At 34.9% G+C, this 19,510-nt stretch overlaps 1 protein-coding gene across 5 annotated transcripts; it reads left to right on the top strand.

Annotated features, from left to right (window-relative positions):
- Positions 1–632: 632 nt before the first annotated feature.
- LOC110093020 (DNA polymerase eta) lies at positions 633–18,565 on the top strand. Of its 5 annotated transcripts, none has more exons than XM_028691823.1 (15): positions 633–830; positions 5,669–5,789; positions 5,868–5,979; positions 6,093–6,260; positions 6,488–6,649; positions 7,681–7,784; positions 7,967–8,086; positions 8,854–8,977; positions 14,941–15,054; positions 15,236–15,424; positions 16,689–16,794; positions 16,958–17,100; positions 17,675–17,738; positions 17,849–18,172; positions 18,291–18,565. In XM_028691823.1, exons 1-14 carry the CDS (start codon positions 755–757, stop codon positions 18,127–18,129), a joined length of 1,884 nt encoding a protein of 627 aa, XP_028547656.1. In that variant the 5' UTR covers positions 633–754; the 3' UTR covers positions 18,130–18,172; positions 18,291–18,565. The 5 variants fall into 5 exon arrangements, with proteins under 5 accessions (XP_028547656.1, XP_028547655.1, XP_020673423.1 ...); XM_028691822.1 differs by having other exon boundaries at positions 17,849–18,175; positions 18,294–18,565; XM_020817764.2 differs by having other exon boundaries at positions 17,849–18,565.
- Positions 18,566–19,510: the final 945 nt, after the last annotated feature.

The following is a 19,510-nucleotide window of genomic DNA, read 5'->3' as shown; positions in this document are numbered from 1 at the left end:
TTTGGCTTTTTTTATCTTGACATTCTGTCCTTAAATAGGTTATACACAATCTCTCGTTGATAATATAATGCTTTAAAGCTTATGCAACTTTCATCGTGAAATTTGTTATCTATAATTTATGTCCGTTATATTGCACAATATATCCCCCCATTTTTGAGGACTAAAACCATCTATAAATGATGTTAAACGTCGCTAAAATAATTTCAACTAGGTCAAACATTGTGATTTTTTTTCTTTTTCAATTTTTCCTGTGAGATCTTTGATATACTTTTTCAATTTATTTATTTAATGTGTTGAAAATTCATACGATCGTAAGATATTAATTTTTTTTATTGCTATAAATTTTTTTATCACACAATAATATTTATATATTTATTTTGAAATTTTATAAAATTAAAATTCTAACATATTTAATTATAGATTAATATGTACCACATTGAATTAGTAATTATAAAAAAGGTTGGCGATAATGATTGTGATGGGTGGGAAGTTGTGGGTGGTGATAAGTGAAACTTAAAAAATTAAGTGAATTTAAAATATATTGAAAATAGATTAAATTAAAAATTATGAATACATAAAAAATTAATAATGCTTAAAATTTTAAAACCCTTATATTTAATTTACTCGCAGCCACATAGATAAGGGGATTGATCGTAGACTACTGGGCCGCGGGAGAATGTGAACTGCGCGCTTTGTAGTCGGAACGAGCTGCATAGAAGGAGCGGGAAGTGGAAAGCAAGCGAGAAGGACGAAGATGCCGATCCCTCGACCAGATCTTCAAGGAGACCGAGTAATTGCTCACGTCGACATGGATTGTTTCTATGTCCAAGGTCTCCCGTCAATTAATTTATTTTTATTTTCTAAAGAGTTTTTTCTTAATTATGTTTTTTGTGCCCTATAAGTGATTCCTTGTCCTTAACCTGCATTTTCAAACTATAGCCGGAGAGTTGACCGAATTACATGCGTAAAACTTGTCTTTTTCAGTATTTATGAGCAGGAGCTTTCATTTTTGTTCTTTTATGAATCTTTTCTAGGGTTTTTTTGGATGATATTCTCTGCTTAGCAGTTAGCAGATGGTTCTGGTTGCTAGCTCTATATGGTTTGAATTACTTATATTTAGGTGCGTGCTCACTGTACAAGATGCAGTTTTTCTCATTGATTAGTTTGATGCTTTAAAATTCAGTAGTAGTCTAAATTTCTGCGGTCACAGGATTAGAAATTTGTTTTGCTTGGTAAATAAATTTTAGCTTTAAAATATTTCTTGTAAGTGATTTTAAAGCTTTTGGAGAAGGCCATTGCATTATAATATCGCAACAAGATTCTGCATTAATATGCTTATACCTTGTCATAGATTTGGTTCATTGGTTATAGCCAGCTTTTACATGCAGAATATGCAAGTTGCTGCAATGTAAATGTTCTGTCATTAACCAGTCTGCTACGTTGTTTGGACAATGTATACTACTTTTTTTGTCTAGTTGAACCATATTGGATGGCTTGGATATTCCATGGTGTTGATCAAATTGATGAGCGGTCTTGATCAAATCTAATTTGTGGAGTCTACATTTAGTCAAGTGTGACATGGAAGATAGGGGATGCTCAAGTCCTTATTGGCACTACATAGATTGTTACGGGTTTGATGCTAAGACATGCGGGAATATGGGATTTACAACCACATCGATCAATTGAAAATATTTAAATATATCTTGGTTGAAATATCAAGTGAGTGACCCTCACTCATTGGTTGAGCTTTTGGATTTAAATAAGCTTGACTATTGGATTTTCATGCCGAAATTCTTTTTCCCTTTGTTTCATTCCTTAACAAGTGGTATTAGAGCTGCTGTTTTGACAAGAATCAAGTGATTCATGCAGTTTGCAGCTTCTACGGGTCTGAATGCTTTCCACCATGGTTAAGCTAAGTTTAGGAATGTGAGTTCATTACGATGAATCCATATGATTGAACAAGCTTTTGATGTGTAATACCTTTTGAATTCTGTTAGACCGGTCCACTGGACCGGTCCAGCCGGTCCAGGCGGGACCGGTTCAGTGGCGGAATCGCAGAACAGGCGGAGATTTCCACCAGAACGAGCGGCCGACCGCTCATATAGAGCGTTTTAGGAAGGCCTGACCTGCCGCTCAGCTCCCGTGATCCCAGCTCTGCGAAGCAATACCGCTCTGTCTCCGCCTTCAGATCTACCGACTGCTCTTCCTCACTCCAGTTCAATATTGCTCTCGTACCCACGGATCGAGCAGAAAAACCGCTCAACGTCGATTTCAACTCCACCGACGATCCCGCTCTGTTATACGATGCCGATGATGGGGAAGAAGACGCCCTCGCGGCCGCAACTTGGATACTTCCCGCTCTGGCGAAGGATCCGATGATGATGAAATCAAACGACTACTTCTCTGATGTAGATCCGTATCTGGATCTGGAATACGCTTCGTCGGTGGAAGCCGGGATTTACCACTTGGACAGCGTCGTGCCAGCTGGCGGCGGAGCTTTTCCAGGCTTCATTATGCTTGATTTCGCTAAATCCAAGCATACGCATAGCTACACCGTCAGCCACAGCATGTCATCATCTGAGGTCGCGGTGGTATCAGATGGCGGTGGCAGCGCGATGGCGGACACGTCGACTTGCATCGACGGAAACGGTGGGGAGTTGAAACCTGCTGCAATGCCACCGACCAGTGTGATGACCAGGCACGGTGAGATATTCAAAACGCACCTTCTTGGCTACCCCGCGCTATGCTGGCAAGCCCCGAAGCCGCCCATTTCGTCCTCGTCCCCCATTCCGACCTTTTCAAACCAACCTACCCGCGCAGCAAGGAAAGCTTAATCGGTCCCTCAGCTCTCTTCTTCCACCACGGCTCCTACCACACCAACCTCCGCAAGCTCGTCCGCGCCTCCCTTTCGCCTTTGTCCGTTCGCCGCCTAATCCCCGCCATCGACGACGCCTCCTCCTCCTCCCTCTATTCCTGGAACGGCCAGACATCATTGCAGCAGGTGAAGAATATAGTGTTGTTGACTGTGATGACCAGGTGTGAGATTGAGATGCCAGACATCATTGCCCGATCTATATCGATACTCTCTGATGCAGGGCGTGAAGAAGATAGTGTTGTTTTCATATCCAGAAGCGGAAGCTCCATCATAGGCATTAGCTCGCCATACCCGCTTCAATGTGTTAATGATAAAGATGAACACAATGATATTTTCATATCAGAGGCTTCCCTTCTCTCGGTATGTCATGATCTTCTTGCCTTTAGTATCTCTGAAATAAAAATAAATGATGTGGAGGTGTATGGCATTGCTACTGGATGTGGTACTCGGAGCATTGTTACTACAGGTGAGAAAATTTTTGGTCTGAATTTGATCGACAAAGCCAGTCTAATGCAATGCCCCCAAGCTGTTCGACGAAATGTCACTAAAGCATACAACGTTTTGCTAGATGCATTTGCAATTTCTGGAATATTGCAGGAAGATGAAACTGTTGTTAAGAGCATGAGAAGGGACAAAGGAACTACTGTGAGGGTGGAGTATGGTGATGGAACAACCACTGCAGATCCTAACTGTGGAGGAGTTATAGGTAATTATTTTCAGCTTAGGAAGGGAGGCACTATCACTCTTTATCAAGGTGCTCTTGGGCCTGATGGTTGTTTACTTGAATTGACGCTGGATCAGCATTGCGAAATATGTTGGCGAGACATATCTAAGGCTGTAAGGAAAGCTTGGCATTTGACTTGTGAAGATCAGCAGTCTGACCTCTTCCCACTCGAAGAGCATGCAGTTATAGGCAAGCTTAAGGAATTTCTCGCAAATGGCGAGCATAGTGATGTAAACATTTATGTTGAAGGACATGGTCTTGTTGCTCGATCACACAAACTGATTCTTAGCATGGGGAGCACTCCATTTGCAAAGATGTTTACATGTGGAATGGTTGAAGAAACATGCCAGAGGAAAATTTCAATGCATTTTGATTATTGCACCACTGCGAGTACCGACTTTGTCCAGTTAAATGAGCTTGTGATCAATGAGGGCAGTAATATCTGTGAGATAATGGGCAGCAAATCCAACGAAGTTGATGACAGTAATGGTGCCGAGAGCAATTATCACTTGGCTTGGAGGAAGCCTCTTCATGTGATAATTTTAAAGTCTGCATTCAAAGTCTTCGATCCCGGAATTTGTTTGCCACCCTACCTCCTTTCTAATAACGTGTCTCGACGGAGTCAAGCTTTTTGACACAAAGGGAGAATGATGTAGGAACATCTTAGCTTTTATTGTGCTTAGGGACTAGTTTACTTCCTTGCTCTAGATAGTTCTATCTTCCTCTTTAAATAGTAGCTAATGTAAGGTTTTGAATTATTGAATGATATTATCCCTTGTTAAGCTTTGGAAAGCTTCTTCTTCTTCTTCCCTGGATTGGGAAAACCTCAAATCCTTCTTGCAGGTCGCATCTTCCGACGATCCACTACATCACATTTGAGTACAACAAAAGAGTTGGTTCTATGCTTCTTGATCCACTAATTATTCTAGGAATTTGAGCCATTCGCCTTGAATCTAAGAATCCAAGTACCATAGAGAGGAAGAAAGAGAAAGATAGAGGTGTGAGGGATTGAGCTACTCTTGCTTACCCTAAACCTTATAATCAATGCATGCTGGCTCACCTTACTCAATGACCCTTTTTCTCTTTCATTATTTACTTCATTATACTATTCTTTCCTATTATCATCTTTAGCTATATATTTTTTCTTTTATAGTTTGAATTTGGAGTAATTTCATTAACTTAATTTGTTTCCAATATTTTAAAATTCAAGGTGTTGAATGTCAGTCAAGCGCATGAATCTTTATATTTAAAATATTGGAGCTCAATTAGGTTGATGAGATATTTGTTGTGAGATTATCGTAAGCATAGATTGGAGTGAAATGAGCAGAATTAAGAACAATGGAAAGAAAGTAGAGAGTATTACAGTAAATGAAGTAAGATAAAAGTTGTCTACTGACTAGAGTGAGCCTATGCGAGCCAATTATGTGGTTCTAGGTAAGGAAGAGTTCCACTTGAAATTCTCTCACTTCGTGATAATTGATTCTTGAGATTCAAATTGTGTAGCTCAAAGTTTTAGAATAACTAGCAAATCAATCAGCAATGAGCCATCACTTTTTTGGTGGGAAAAAGATTCCTATTTATTAGCACTAGTAGAAGCTGCCATGGCATGATCTTTTTGTTCCATTGGCCTCGTAACAACCAAGGTAGTCCCTTTACATTTTCCACATGATGCTTGATTGAGGTTGGTTGCAGTATAATCCCCTTTACATTGGATGTACGCCTGACTCACTTAGGATCCACATAAATTGGGTAGCATTAGGGAATATCCAGGGCAACAATCATATATTTATTGTCTTTGCTTTGTGGTACACCATTGCGGTCCTTTCCAATGACATGAACTTTTTCATTTCGATCTATGGCTGAAGGAGAAGTTTATTTGCATCAGCACTTCTATATTGTTCTTGTATTAGAAACTGGATCATCTAATCCTTGTCCTCTGTATGCTTTAAAAAAAGATTGCTTCAATAGCTTGGTAGAAATTTGCGTAGAGAAGTATTGCATTTGATATATTTGTAGGGTGTAGATCATGTTTCTTAACTACTGACATATATATATTTGTTTGCATGCAGTGGAGCAAAGAAAGCAGCCCAAACTTAGGGGTTTGCCCACTGCTGTAGTGCAGTATAATGATTGGAAAGGTGGAGCTTTGATTGCAGTAAGCTATGAAGCTCGAAAATTTGGGGTGAAACGGTGAGCTTGTTCTACTATGTGATTCTTGTGATTCAATTCTGGCATCTAACTTGTAGTATGCAAATTCAAGAACCTCAGTTCAATGCGAGGAGCTGAGGCTGAAATGGTTTGCCCAAATATACAGTTGGTTCAGGTTCCTGTTGCACGTGGTAAAGCTGATCTGAATGCATATAGGAGTGCTGGTTCTGAGGTATTGAATCCTTTGAGGTTTATTTCAAATGAGCTTATAAGTGGTGCATTAAAGGGAGAGTTTATTTCTCTATTTGCAAATTACTCCACCAATTTTGATGTAAAAATTTGCAGGTAGTCTCCATACTCTCAACAAAAGGAAGGTGCGAGCGTGCATCAATTGATGAAGTTTATCTTGACCTGACTGATGCTGCAGAATCAATGCTATTGGAAACTCCTCCTGCGGCACTAGAAGACATCGATGAAGAGGCTTTGAAATCACATGTTCTTGGTCTGAGTGGGGTAAGATGTATTCTAAATAGGATTTTGGAATATGGCCACTAATTAAAATCATCTTCTTAAAATCTAACAAGATGCTTTGGGAGAAGTGGAAGTTTCTGATTCTTGTTTTGTTTCAATTGTTCCTTCTTTCTTTGTGATAGCATATTTTTGCAGCTATTGTTTTACCTGCGATTGCTCCGCTTCTCCTTTTTTGCTGGAAGCTGATCATGATATTTTGACTCGTTCAGGATGAAGATCGAGAAAAGAATGTCCAAAGGTGGTTTATTCGAAGTGATGCCATCCATCAGGATAGATTATTAGCTTGTGGAGCCATTATAGTTGCACATTTGCGGGGTGAAGTTCTGAAGGAAACTGAGTTCACATGTTCTGCTGGGATTGCCCACAACAAGGTAGTTCATGGATACACTTAGTAGCTTATCAAGGACTCTAATGGGCTCTTGCCATGCATCTGAATTTTTTTTATTAGCTTAAGTCATAGTTTTAAAACCCAGTCAGTGGGCCTGGTTTTTCTGGATTTGACCTGCATCCGATGACAGATACTTGGGCCTACCGGTTTTTGAAACTGGATTGCCACTGCATGCGAAGGCCGGAACCTTTCCATTGATGATTAAATGACTACTGGAGTTGGGATGATAATTCCATGCCACACAAATTTGCAGCTTAACCATGGGGGAGCTAAATGAATTCAATTATATAATGTTATAAAATGTATTCAACATCTAGACAAGCCCTCTTGTAAATAGCCAACTTTTTATCTATAATTGAAAGTTGTAATTGAATAATTAACTAGTAATAAATCAAATGTATGTTTAGATCAAATGGAAGTGATGGAATATGCATTGAGGCTATATATGGCTATGTGGGATTCAAGATTTTGGCATACTAACCCATCGGTTCTAGAATCCGTACACATCTTAAACTTATTGATCATAATTTGAGATACGCAATCATTTATCATTTATTTACTTAGAACACTCTTTAGATTATTTTATTTATTATATATTTGTCTCTGAAGATTATCAAACAATTTTTTTGTTTATCCAATATTGATCTTGTTGACTGAACTATTTGCCCTGGTTTATGTCTTGGTTGGGATTTGCATGTGAGAGGTAGCAACACTTTGGTAACTGTTTGGTTATTTAGTTTGACTGGAATTTTCAGAATCGATTTTGGCAAATTGAGGCTCAAATTCAGTAACTGAAACTAACTCCAATGTTCTAATTGGACTGATCCAAATAATCAGATTGGGTTTGTTTGGATCAATTCCTTTGTTCTTGGCTTCAAATGATACACATAGTGTCAGTTTTTAAGAGACAATAAAAACAAACTGTAGTTTGTCGTCCTATCAATTCCAATTTATTTGCAAGTTTTTAACTTGAAAAATTGCTCTTGAAATATTATTTTACATGCTTTATCTCAGATGTTGGCAAAACTTGCTAGTGGAATGCATAAACCAGCACAGCAAACAATTGTGCCATCATCAGCAGTAAAAGACCTGCTTGCTTCTTTGCCAGTAAAGAAGATGTATTATTCTGTCTTTTTTCCGTTTTTTACAGTATTAATTGCAATTTGTCTCTGAGCCATTCCTCTGTTGCATTGTTGCAAATTTTTTTTTCTTGTCTGATAACTTTTATTTGTCGTGAGCAGTAATTCAAGTTTGTTTTTATGCATTTGGTTTAGTGCATTCTAAGAGTTACTATTTGCAGGAAACAGCTTGGGGGGAAACTTGGAAGCTCCTTACAAAATGATCTTGGGGTAAACAATGTTGGTGATTTACTGAAATTTTCTGAAGAGAAGCTTCAAGAACGATACGGCTTTAACACAGGGTGTGGCACCATTATCTAGACTAATCATAGAGTAGCTATATGTGGAGCATAATTCATTTGATTACTATTTTAAACTTTTATTTAGTGGTAAGTTAGGTTGATTTTGTAAATTGATTTATGCTACCCTACATAAGTTGTGTAGGGAAATACACTTAAACATAATGATTTTTCAAGGAAAATGATGGTTGCCACTTATACTTGCTAGTTCTAAATTTACTGTACTCCTGCGGCTGCCCATTTAGGTGTTCAAATTATTTAATTATTTTATTATTCAATTATAAACACATTCATAGTATTTGCGAAGATTATTTGCTTCTTCTATTGCACTTTCCTGTATAATTCAACGGTTTAATTACCTTACGAGAAAAGCATCAAAATGATCCATTGATTCTTTTCGAAAGAACAAAATAGTTCTCAATTATATTAAAATATCATTTTTCCTCAACTCCTTAAAAAAGGAATCAAAATAGTCTTACCATGAGACTATTTTGATTCCTTTTTAAAGACTTGAAGGTCTAAAATGGTTCTTTAATATAGTTGATAACCATTTTGATCATTCATAAAAAGTTAATGGACCATTTTGATTCTTTTCTCGTTACCTTAGTCTATGAGAAATCTGCAGTTTAATTCATTCATTACAACCAACCAGAGGAATTGCATGTGTGTGTGTAAGCGCATGGTGTCACGAAATGTTCAGTCCATAATAGAATAGCAGCAAAATTACAGTAATTACATGTAAAATTGTTTTTGTTGGATTGTCTCTCCAGTACCTGGTTATGGAATATTGCTCGAGGTATTAGTGGAGATGAAGTCAAGGGCCGTGTTCTTCCTAAGAGCCATGGCTGTGGAAAGACATTTCCTGGACCAAGAGCATTGAAAACTGCTGCTGCTGTAAGAAATCTTTCTCTCTCTCTACTCCAATGCTTCCCCTCCGCCTAACCCCAACAAACAACTCCGTTTTTCCTTGTAGGATACATTTTTTTGCAGTATATATAATATTGATAAATGTTATTGGAATTCTCTTTGAAAACTTTTCGGAAAAATTCGGTTAAATAATTTTCCATGACACAGTCGTAATGCAAATCCTAAGAACTCCGGTTTTACTGCCTTAACTTTCAATTCTTTGCTTATGAGTTTATATATTTTTTCAATAACAGTGTTCCTATTAATGGATTGCTTTGAAAAATGAAGCTTTTGATATGGGACATATAAATACTACCTAGTTATCGGAAGCTTGATTCTACCTTCATGGATGACTAATAGACTATGAGAAGCTTTGATTCCAAATTGGTGGTACACCTTAATGTTGTTGCATGTATGTGATGAAGCTCTGAATCGTGGCCGTCGATCTGCGATGCTTCCAGCGATACACCTGTTTGAACCTTGGATCGATGTCCTCATCAGTATGGATCTCATGGGCAGGAACTATTGAATAACTACTGTTGTATCCTCATTTAGGATTAAAAATGCCCACTTAACAAATGGATGTAACTTGTTTGGAATATTTGTGTCATTTCAATCTATACGATGGTGGTGAGACTAGCTATACTTTCTGACGTAGAATTTTGGCCACTAAAAAGAAGCATAAAATTAAGTGTTGCATGGATGAGGGTGCTCAGGTGGATGAGTGGCTTTGCACTTAGAGATAGAATGCAAAACGAGTATATACATGAAATGTTTGGATAGAAGGGGACAGCAGCTTGCCGAATTGTGGGAAAGAAAAACCTGGTGACGGCAGCTGCCAAGAATCATTCCTATTGTGGAGAAGCGCTGAACATGCTGGCAAGCCAAAATAGAGAGGCTAGGACTTTGAGGCAAACCTATCTTGGATCCTACTATGGCTTCTTGGCCTCACAATCCTTCAGGATAAGGGGGAAATCCACCCCAAAGTGAAGGGAACTCCTTCCCTGTTTCAAAAAACTTGGAATGAAACTTCTTAAAACTCCTATCTTCCAAAGGAACTTGAGGTATTTATAGAAAATCAAAGGGCACAATGAGGCAACAAATTACAACACTACCCCTATCTAAGGAAATACTAAAATCAGCAAAAAAAAGTAAAGTAAAAATAAAAAAGAAACTAAGGAATCTACTAAATAAAATGCTTGAAGGTAAAATAAATAAAATCTTATCATTAGCTAATGTAGTATGTCTTACAGTCTGGAATTTCTTTTAAAGATATAATATAAGGCGATGAAACAAGTACACAATTACACATAATTCTTAGTATGCTAACTATTATCTACAATAATTATCGATTGCATTATTGAAAAGTGAAAATTTGATGGAAATCTATTTAGATTAAATTATACGGCCTTTTACTAAAACTTAGCAATAAAATTAAAGATCAAGTAAGACACATATTTTGAAAATCATGTATTCGATAGATGCTCTCATATGTATCAAATCTGGCTAAACTTAGTGATTTCATCAAACCCATAATGGACATGTAGAAGAAGGAAAATAAGATATGAAAGAAATCACCATAAATACAAGCCATATGCGTGTTAAAGGAGAAAATCTCTTTTTTGAATTCTTCAAGTCTTATATTTGATGAAGGATTTGAACTCTCAAATGATAACTACATGTCCAACTAAAGATTTTATTTAACCATTAACAATACTGAGTTTTCTACATCCCTCAAGCTCCTATTTATACTTGCAAAACCAATTGAAAGATGCCTCTCATCGACTGTTGTTGAATCACAGAATTTCCGCCGATGTCAGGGAAGCTAAATATCACATGTAAAATAGAGGATTTCTTTAATAGAGGTGTTTAGAAATAATAATTGCAGATGTGGTTTGTGGAAGCAAGAAAAAAGGGATTTTAGAGATCGGACAACTTCCTAAAAAAATATAAAGTAACTAAATGCATATAGTTCTTAAGATGTTGTAGAATAGAGCAAGTCATACCTAGAGTTGGGAAATGCCAGTTGATGAAACTGCACTAAAAGAATAACAGGAGATGGAGGCATCTGCTTATGCTATAGATCTAATGAAGTCACAGAACAGGTCATAATAATAATTCTCGAAACTACCTCATCAATTATATCTGGTTTGAAAAAAATTGGCTATAAATTTTTTTGTTGATTTTGGTCGAGATATAAACATAATTATTGATTTTTTTTTTGTAAAGGCATCCATGAATCACCACATATAAATCTCTCTCTCCATCACATAAGATATCTCTGACTTCCCCCATCACTAGTGCAAACTATGTATTGGATGTGAATCAAAGGGAATAAGTGGAAAAAGATAAGAATTTTAGGGATTATAGGGATGAATCATGTTTAAAATTTAAAAAACGGCTAATTCTAGAATTTTTTTAGATTTTTAACATATGCAATTATTCCAATTTCCAATTCATTGTATAACTGTATGATAATTCCTTGTAAAGTGGTGGTCATCCAATGATCTAAAATAGTTAAACAGGATATCAAGGGATGTGGAGAGTAAGTGATAGGATGCTAGTGTTGTATTGGGAGTTGTGAGCGAACATGTGGTGGGTGGTGGCTAGGTTTTTTAAATATATTTGAAATTGGAACTTTCTTGTTGTAAAAAGACATGTTTTGTTGGAGGGGAAGGGGGAGGAACTCCTCCAAGTTTAAGGGTTGGGATTTTGGTAAACTAATGAATGTGTTTTTAGGGTATTTGGATTAGTAGTTAAATAGTTATAATTTTTTTTTTTTGAATGGTCACAATGGACAAACAACAAGAATTGTGTTTTTGTATTTGTTGTTTGGCTTGGAATTTTTGAGGGAAAGGAGAGTTTAAGACCATGGCATGTTGTGAGGGTTTGTAGAGGAGGTAGGAGAATGGGGAGAAAGGGAAAATAAACATGTTAAACATCGAAGGAAATAGTATCATACGGGCCTCTCATCAAAGAAGTAAGAATGGTGAAGTGCTACCATGCAACTCATCTTTGATGGAATTCAGCCACAAAACCTTATTCCCTTAAGCACACACACTGAAATCAGTAATGAGAGTCAAGCTGTGTCACTCATTTTACAATAATATTTTTATTAATGGTTTGATCATTTGTGGGTAGTTATTACTGACCCTTGAAAGGGTGCTTTGTTTGCAAAGCATTTTCACTTGTCTTGGTAATATGTGGAGGCTAACCAAAGTAATTTAAAAATCTACTATTGTCTTTGCAACCACCAAACTTCTCATAACTTCCTATTTGAAATTTAAATTTTGAATACTTAAAATTTGAAATTCAGAACTTCAAACTCAAATTATTACATGGTAACATTCCTATGACTATCCTAACTGTTAAATCACGTGGCCAAGGGGAGGCAACGTTAGCAATCCGTGAGCTACAATCTGAGGGCTACACTTGGAGATCTGTGGGCAGTAATCCGAGGGATGTAATTGGAAATCCGTAGGATATGACTATTATAATCAATTAAATTAAACGTCTTTCCTTTTTTTATTTATTCTCCTAAAATGTATATATATATATAATGATTTCAAGGAATAGAATAGAATTTGAATCTCTCTAAACAATTTCTTCACTAACTATCATAACTACTCTAAAAATCATAACTACCATAACTATCACTTGTGAAATTTAAATTTTAAATTTCAAAAATTAAAATTTAAGGAATTCAAATTTCAATATTCACAAGACAAATTATTACATCATGGCTTCAAGTGTTACCTTACTTTATTTAATTTTATTTCTCTTTTAGTTTCTTTCTGAAGAGTTTCTATAGAAAGTGTTTTAGGCTTAGGCAAATCATGATCTTATCTCTTTATTTTAATTTCACATATTTGGTGTTCAACTCTTTCCTAGAATTATAATTATCATATCCAACAACGAGCTTTCAACTAATATCGTCACTAAAATTATATAGGAATAATGAGGAAATACTTGAATATTTCTTTTTGCATCTACCATAAATAATTTCAAGGGGTGAAAATATGAAGAAAATTTTTATTTTAATAAGATGTCTTTATCATATGAACAACCTCCTTAAAAATGATAATCTAAATTATTTGAAGAGTGATCGGATTGAATTATGTATCTTTGAATTCAACCAAATAGATGAAATTTTCATTTTCAAAGTTTTCATGAAGGTAATAATCTTTAATAAATCTATTGACATGTTGATGTAATTTGACTTTCTCGATTATATTCTCTTTATAAATTTTTTAAATCAAGGAACTATGAACCAAAATGAAAATTGCTATCGCGTTGGTTATTCATCATAAAGATAATATTAAAAGTGAATTATTCAGGAGATACATTATCAATTCTTGTAATTAATTCAACAATATCAATAGAAATGATTTGTTCAATTTCACATTTAGATATTAATTCAATTTCTAATTAAAGGTTTAGTTTCAAATTCATTAATGATCTCAAACTCAATTTTAGGTTTACGTTCTTGAACATGTCTAATGTAGACTTTGGAGCATATTATAGTATGAATTTTATTGTACAATTACATATAGGGTCATTCTATAGTTTAAAATATTTTTATTCATCGAATTAATAGGTTAAAGAATATTATTATTTTTTAAGACCAATCATTACCACATAAAAAGTTTGTGCTACTGCACGTATAACAACTTTATGTGAGATATAAATGATTTTTCGTAGAATGATTAAGCACCATTGTAGTATTACTAATGTTAGAATAATTGTAGTATTTCTCAAACTCTAAAGATTTGTAATAAATTTCATTTAATGCCTAAGACCACTAATTGTAGATATGTAGTTAAAGTCATTCTTAATTTTTCTAAGACCACTAATGAAAAAGATAATAATCTCTAAACAAATAGTATTTGATTTCAAGCTGAGTAGGTTTGCCCCCTATTCGGGAATTCTTGATTAGGCTTATTTCAGTCGATTAGCAGAGATGGATGTTTTAAGAATAAGGGCTCAACCCACTTGATCAAGTTCTAGGTTCCATTTGGTTGCTACAATTGATTCTGTGTAGGGTGATAGACCACGTGTCTGTCATGCATAGTAGATTAGTGGACCTCGGAGCCAAGAAATTTATTCAGCCTACAAGTCTAGGACTACCACTGTCTCCGAGCTGAGTAGATCTACTAAAAGGTGCTCAATCAACCAACACAGGTAGCAGACAAACCATTTTTTTGCAGTTGGCCAACATTATAGAGAAATAAAGGGCATATACTAAGAAATATATTCAACAACAATAACAACAACAACAACATCAAGCCTTTATTGCACTACGTGAGTTCAGCTACTTGAATCATTTTTCTCAATTGTGTCTGGTTAAGAGTAAAATTCTCATTTAGATCTAATAAAGAAAGTTCATTTTTAATATTTTCTAATACAAGTCTTTTTAGGTCTACCTCTATCTTTCTTAACATTGGTTAAATCTGATACATCTACTCTCCTAACAGGGTCATCAGAAGACCTCCGTTTTATATAACCAAACCATCTAATTTAGGGAACGTGTCTTATTATGTGAAGAATCAGATTTATGGGAAATGTAGTCATGATTTAGGGAACCTGTCTCTTTTGTTTGTGCCAAAAACATTTGAGGGGTGATTATTATTTAAAAGAAGTACGTTGTTTTGAGATTAAAAATATGGGAAATGTTTGAATTTTGAACTATATAATGGTGTTAGCTAATTACCTTGTGACATTTTTAATAGATAAAATGCAAGTATGTTTTAGCATAAATAGTGAAATTTAGTGATGAATAACCATTTGTTTGGACTGGTGGATGAGATGCTATGGCTACAGTTATCTCGTGCTAGTGTAGATTCTTTATTATGTTTTTTTTCCACCATTGTTGATTTTCATCATTAAATCTGCGAGAATCAGATTTATGATAAATTTTCAATTCTCTTATGATCTTTTTTCATTTCCTTAAGGTTGAGAGTTGGCTTAATCAGTTATGTGAAGAACTGAGTGAACGCATCCAATTAGATATGGATCAGAATAAGAGAGTTGCACATACCCTAACCTTGCATGCAAGGGCATTTAAGGTACTTCTTACTATCAGCGTTTAAAAGACACAAATTAGTTTCATTTCTTCTTGCATTATTAAAATAATGGCTGCTATTTCTTTTTGTAAAAATATAGTGGGATAAACGGTTGATGTTGTTGTTGTAGTATTTGTTTTTATAAAAATATCATACAAACTCTTATTTATTATGTATTTTGCAGACAAGTGACGTGGAACCACACAAGAAATTTCCTTCGAAGTCATGCCCGCTGCGCTATGGCATAAATAAAATTCAAGAAGATGCGAAAAAACTTTTTGATACTGGACTTCGTGAATTTTTGGGCTCTCATAGCAATGCATGGAGAGTTACCTCTCTTGCCATATCTGCTGGTAAAATATTGGATACTCCTGTAAGTTTCAACAAATTTCTGTACTGTTTTCATGACTTGGAGCTGTTTTGTTGTGCAAGCGGTTTACCTAATATATTTGGTGTCCTATATTACGAGTAAACCTAGTACTAAACACTCTTTGCGCTGAAACAAATATGATTCGTTTTGAATTGAATAAATCAGTGCATTTTAATTGTTTCATTATTTTAATAATTCTCGTTGTGATGTGATTATGATGTATTAATGTTGGTTACACATGTTGGAACGTTTTAAGAACTAAATATCCATCATCATCGTCATTGGCCTTATCCCAACTATGTGAGGAATGATGTCTAAATCTCAGGAACTTCATTCTTGTGAATGGAGTTGTTATTTTTGTCTTTACTAGCTTCTGTTTTATTCCTGGTAATATTCCCTTCCATAGATTTTTATTTGCTCTGCGTTGTGTATGATTCTTTATTAGATTTAAATGAGAATTTAATTTTAACAGGGCACAATGGAAAAAAAGGATTCATGTAGCCGACCCCACAGGGATAAAGTCTTGATGTTGATGATGCTGTTGTTGTTGTTTGCGTTGTGTATGATTGGTTTATTGCTACCGTATTTGTTAAGAGGTGAAACCATTTAGATATACACCGAACCTAACTTATTCAATTATAATTCCCGATGAGCCTAGGCATTTAATATGGGCATTCAGGGAAAATCCAAACATTGCCTAGGAAATAAGCACAATGAACTTCCTAATATCTTCGGTCTGTGACTTGACTTTGGTTTTGTTTGGGACGACTTTTTTATTACTTCTTAAAATAACTTCTTAGTATAAAAATTAAAATTTTTGTACTAAAAAGTTGCTTTAAGAAGCAGTCAGAAAGTCGTCGTCAAACAAAGCCTTAGTTGCTGAGCCATAAAATTTAGCAAATTCTTGTTGACATTCATGTTTCTTCTGTGATACCTATGGGCTAGTTATCTCTAGATATTTTTCCTATCTAAGAGCTAGGATAGATACAGTGGAAAACTGGTAGTTTTGGTCATATGTTCATGATTAGTTAATCCAGCCCATAAAAAAGTAATCCTAGCCAGAAATCTCCACTTATATCCCCTTTAAAAGACCGTTTTCTTACCCTTCATTTGGTCACAGATCTCTATTATGTATTTATAAAATTATATTTGGTTTACCCACAAACTTTTAATATTCATTTATGCTGTTATACAGATTCCTCCTGGAATATTTTTCATCCTTATAGTGTATTTTAGTTTCATTATTTAATTTAATTGATTTTTACAGAGAACGTCTTCAATTTCGAGATTCTTTCAAGGCAAGAGTTTGTCCTCTGCTATATCAGATGCATCTAATGATGACATCCAAGATGATGCTCCCTCATTCTCCATAGGTGGCTTTTCTTTCACATTTATTTAACTTATATATTATGAGCATTACTAACTTTAATAAAGCGAACTCCAAATAGTTAATTGATAAGACCAATGATTCATGCTGATGATATTGTGGTGGTAGAGGTCATGGTGTTAACTTCCCCTTGATCCTCCCTCATATAGGATGTAAAGAGAACATTGTACCAGAATCTGATAAAGATGAAGAAGTGTTTGTTCATGGAAAATCTGTCAAAGAGGATGATGCGCCTTCTAAAGATAGAAAAATTGATGTTTTGTGCACGCAGAGTAGAAAGCAAAAAGATAAGGTTTGTCATTATTTCAAATTAAAGTGATGAAAAATTTTCTCCTTGAAAGAACTTTATAGGAAAGTTGAGGTGTTCTTGCAAATGACTGACTTTATGACAATGAATTCATACAGCTGATGCTTTATTCCTTGAACTTCTGTAGAACAATTTTATGCTGGGTACTGAGGTTAATGCTTCATTTGGGACGGTTTTCTTACTGCTTCTTAAAGCAGCTTTCTAGTACAAAAATTAATTTTTTTGTACAAAAAATTGTTTTAAGCAGTAAAAAAGCCGTCCCAAATGAAGCTTAAATTTGCAGAGACAGAAATCATTGTTGGGCATTGAGCTTTTTGCATTTGATGTCAATATTTGTCTAATGAATTCTCTCTATGAATGTACCATATGATTTCGTCGGTAAAGTTTCGTGGGGCGCCAAATATAAAACTTAGGCAGGCAACTTATTTCTTCAGTTCAGCAACTCTCTTTTGTATATTTACTTGGAAGTTTATCGTGGCTTGAGAGCATAATCCTTTATTTGATGGCTATTTGGTATATACTCAATGGCATCAATGGCTCATTTTGGCTGCGGTGGCAGGGAAATGGTTCCATTTTGAAATTCTTTTCCGGTACCAATACCTCCACAAAGCATGCATCAAATGGTATTATTCAAATATCTCATTCAAATTTCATTTCATTCTGTATTTACAGTTCATTATGATTGCCATTTTTTGAACAAAAATATATATTTTCATTGCAATGGAAACCGTAGCTCCTAGTTCCTGGAGCGAGAGTCTTAAAGGCCAGGATCAAAGAGACCACCAAGAAGAAAGCCTGGTTGATGGCCATAGCAGGCTTGGCAAGATTTCAAATCAACAGAGGGATAGTTCATGGAATTTCAATGCTGAGGATATTGATCCTTCTGTCATTGATGAACTGCCGGAGGAAATTCAACGAGAAGTCCGAGGCTGGATTTGCTCTTCCAAGCGAGCAAAAACTACTAAACGAGGGTCCAGTATTTTTCATTATTTTACTACAGATGATAACGCTTAGGAGCCACGTTCATCTCAGGTTTAAAGGTTAGTTTGTCAGGAATCCATCATTTAGGCTTCGTTTGGGATGACTTTCTTCTTGCTTCTTAAAGTGGCTTTTTAGTATAAAAATTAAAATATTTGTACCAAAAAGCCGCTTTAAAAAACAGTAAGAAAGCCATCCCAAACGAAGCCATTAGTATTCTACAGATTTCCATTTTGTGTGACTTATGAGGAAGTTCTGAAGTTAAAAGTGTTGCCAAATACCTGTAAGCTGTAAATAGAGTTCTAGTAGTAGCAGCATAACATAGAGTCATTGTTGCTGCTTTGCTACTACTAAAGTCGCAATTTGCGTTGTAATAAGCAGATTTCACCGTTTGTTATCTCCAGCATATTATCCAGTGATACTTTGAAGGAAATTAGGAATTATAATCATGATTTTTACTTTCGAACTTAAAGGTATTGTGTTTGGAAGTTTTATGAATTTTAGTTTGGTAATTAGGTCAAATGCTTATTCGATTCAAAGTAAGGCTTCATTTAGAATAAATTTTTTATTGCTTTTGAAGCAGTTTTTTAATAGAAAAATTTCAAATTCAAAATAATTTTATACTAAGAATCTGTTTCATCTAGTAGTAAGAAAAGTGTTCTAAATGAAGCTCAAGTCTTTTGTTTGGGAATTCTTTTTTATTATTTTTTAAAGCATTTTTTTAATATAAATTTTTTAATATTTTAATTAAAATTCTGCTTTAAAAAATAATAAAAAAGCCGTCTCAAATGAAGCCTAAATGACTTTCAGAATTTACAATCATAAAAGCTTGAAGAGTACTTTTATTTTTATTATTATCATGTATGGTATTACTGGGCTAATGGGTTATAATTATATGTTCAAATATAAATTTAAATTTTTTTTATTGTAAGTAGTGGCTTACGATAAAAATTTGTACGTCAGAAAATTAATTATTATTAGAAATTAGTCAATAACTATAGAAATTCAGCTTTAATTGCTGTCTATTGCTGTAAAGAAACAAGCCTTTAATGACAATAGGCAGCCCTCTGGCTTTTGCTTTAGCAGAAGCAATTAGGCCAATAATAAGCTAAAATTGCTATGCTGCATCGAATCCATCAGCAGGAAAGAGCATCATGCCAAATAGAAATGATAAAGCTGATGAAGCATTTTGTTGAACAATAAGATCATAGAAAATTTATTATTATCTTAATCATTATTTTAAATAGTGGCATCTGAGGCTTTAAATTAAATAATCGTTGACACTTTTGGAAATTTTTTTATTTTTTAAATGCATAAAACAAATGCAAGAAACAGCTAAAAAAAAAGAGATTTTGATTAAATAATGAGAGCAATTTTTTATTTATTTATTTTTTTTCTTTTTTCTACAATGAATATG

The sequence above is a fragment of the Dendrobium catenatum genome, unplaced genomic scaffold (assembly GCF_001605985.2).
Source record: "Dendrobium catenatum unplaced genomic scaffold, ASM160598v2 original_scaffold_73082, whole genome shotgun sequence".
Lineage (NCBI taxonomy): Eukaryota > Viridiplantae > Streptophyta > Magnoliopsida > Asparagales > Orchidaceae > Dendrobium > Dendrobium catenatum.
Note: the sequence above shows the minus strand (reverse complement) of the source record. Positions and strands in the feature narration are given on the sequence as shown.